The sequence below is a fragment of the Apis dorsata genome, unplaced genomic scaffold (assembly GCF_000469605.1).
Source record: "Apis dorsata unplaced genomic scaffold, Apis dorsata 1.3 scaffold_1028, whole genome shotgun sequence".
Taxonomy (NCBI): domain Eukaryota; kingdom Metazoa; phylum Arthropoda; class Insecta; order Hymenoptera; family Apidae; genus Apis; species Apis dorsata.
Genome location: NW_006264127.1, coordinates 1 through 2,779, shown reverse-complemented (window position 1 = coordinate 2,779; position 2,779 = coordinate 1). Strand labels below are relative to the sequence as shown.

General features: G+C 21.3%; 1 protein-coding gene across 1 annotated transcript in view; it reads left to right on the top strand.

Moving 5' to 3' along the window:
* Positions 1-2,520, top strand: part of LOC102681923 (protein transport protein Sec24B) — a 9,437-nt gene extending 6,917 nt beyond the window's left edge. The window contains exons 11-14 of the mRNA XM_031514502.1: positions 277-502; positions 718-1,047; positions 1,327-1,437; positions 2,315-2,520. Of these exons, the coding sequence (XP_031370362.1) occupies positions 277-502; positions 718-1,047; positions 1,327-1,437; positions 2,315-2,502 (855 nt within the window). The 3' untranslated portion in view covers positions 2,503-2,520. The remainder of the gene's footprint in view (positions 1-276; positions 503-717; positions 1,048-1,326; positions 1,438-2,314) is intronic.
* The last annotated feature ends 259 nt before the right edge of the window (positions 2,521-2,779 follow it).

The following is a 2,779-nucleotide window of genomic DNA, read 5'->3' as shown; positions in this document are numbered from 1 at the left end:
CCTTATATTTACTATCTATGATGAAAACAATCTAAACAGCATTGTTCTAGATTCTTAGACTAGTTAGTCTAAGTTAAATCTGTAGATAGGTCAGATATATGAGTTATAACATTTTAAAGAAAACATTACAATAAATATTAAAAATAATATTATATTAAATTATATTAAAATAATATTAAAAATAATATTAAAAATAAATCAAATGAAAACAATATAAATTTATTGTTAAAAAAAAAGAAAAAATATATAAAAAATAAATGAAATATTTTATTTTAGTCACCAACTGGTGGACGTGTAACCGTCTTCCAAACTTGCTTACCAAATCTAGGACCAGGTTTATTGCAAGCAAGAGAAGATCCAAATAATAGAGCAAATAAAGATGTACCACATTTAAATCCAGTAACAGATTTTTACAAAAGATTAGCACTAGATTGCAGTGGACAACAAATTGCAGTCGATTTATTTTTGTTAAACTGTCAATATTGTGATCTATCTACTATTTGTACGTATTAGTCTAAATTGTTGTTTTTATTTCTTAAAATGCATTCGCGCGCGCGCGTGTGTATATGTGTATGGTATTTTTATCAAAAAATATAATAATTTATTTAAATTTATTTATTTAAATCAATGCTGTCATTAATGCATAAACATGAATATGTATTTAAATATATTAAATATAATTTTATTATTATAAAATAACATTACATTGCATTTTAGCGGGTATGTGTAAATTTTCTGGAGGTTGCATATATCATCTTCCATTATTCCGCGCTTCGAAACCACAGCATGTGGAGACACTCGATAGAATATTGAGGCGTTATCTTACTAGAAAAATTGGTTTCGAAGCAGTAATGAGAATACGATGCACACGAGGATTGAGCATTCATACTTTTCACGGAAATTTCTTCGTGCGATCCACTGATCTTCTTAGTTTGCCTAATGTTAATCCAGATGCTGGTTTTGGAATGCAAATCTCTATAGAAGAGAATCTTTCAGATGTACAAAATGTTTGTTTTCAGGCAGCTTTACTTTATACATCAAGTAAAGGTAAATATATCTTTGTATCATTATTTGAATAATTTTATATTTTAATAATTATAACAAGGATTTAAAAAATAAAAAATATTTTTAAAGAATATTATGCATAATATTTATATTATTTCGTTTAATCTTTAAAAATGTGTATTAGCATTTTAAATATTAAAATATAATTATATATATAATAAATAAAAAAATATATATTTATATATACATACATATTTTTTAATTTTTTAACTTTAATTTTAATAATTTTAATCATTTTAATTTAAAAAAATATATATATAGGTGAAAGAAGAATTAGAGTACACACATTGTGCCTACCAGTAGTATCTACTTTGTCTGATGTTCTTCATTCTGCTGATCAACAATGCATAGTAGGCCTACTTTCTAAAATGGGTAAGATTTCTTTTTTTGATATCTATTTAATATATATTTACTTTCTCTTTTTTGCATCCATTTTTTCATGTTCAATTTTAGCAATAAATTTTTGATTTCCTTATTTAATGTTTTTTTTTAATTATTCTGTTACATATTATATATACATTATATACAGTCATGTATACTTATATTTTTTATATTTTTATTTTGATTTTTTTTTGAAACTTATTTATGTTTTTTCATTAAAATATCTCCATTTTTTGATTTTATTGTTTCTTATTTTCTATCCCAACTAATTATATTTTTTGTTCCTTTTTGTTATTCTTTTCTTTATTTTTCTTAGATATTTATTTTTCTTTTTCTCGTTAAAATAATTTTATTGTTCTTTTTCTTTTTATTTTAATTTTATCTTTTTTTTTTATCAGATACAATATATTCGGAAATATTTATTATTAAAATAAAAAAAAAAATACTGCTATATAAAAATCAAATATAAATTTGATTGATTAAATTATTTTTGATAGATTTAATATATTAAAATATTATATTTACAAGATTACGTAATATATTTTTTTTGTTTCTATTCTGGATGAAAATTCCACATAGTATTTAAAAATGAAAGGAAAGTTAGGAAAAAATATATAGGATATTTTGATTCAGTATTTAAACAATCATAAATTTAAACATATTTATTGACATAAAATTTTTGATTGATTTTTGATTTGAACAGCAATCTTACTTATTTTATATGTATTATGTAGTTTATATTTTAGTAAATTTTTCTTCAAATTTTCTTTCTTCAATTTCGTAAATTCATATAATTAATTATATTTGTTTTCTTTGTATCGTTTTTAATGTTTAATGTTTATATTCGTGTCTGGTTATATATTTATAGCTGTAGATAGATCTCAGCAATCCTCTATATCTGATGCAAGAGATGCTCTAATAAATGTGGCCATAGATGTTTTATCAGCCTATAAATTGTCTCAATCAGCTGCCTCTGGTGGACTTCTTGCTCCAGCAAGTTTAAAGCTATTACCCCTTTACATTATTGCTCTACTTAAATGTGTAAGTATTAATTAAAAAACCAATTTTCATGTCATTATATTTATGTAGAATTATAAAACTTTAATATATATTCTTTGTATATTATATAGATCATATTATATTGTTATAATAATAATTTTAAAAATTATATTTTATTATAATTTTTTAAATATTAATATTTAAATATTTAATAATTTTAAAATATTTTTAAATTTTCCAATAAATTTTTCAGTAAATTTAAACTATTTTTTGATCAGCAATATCTATTGGATAATTTTCTGAATTCTTCATAAAAATATTCTTTATTCTAAAT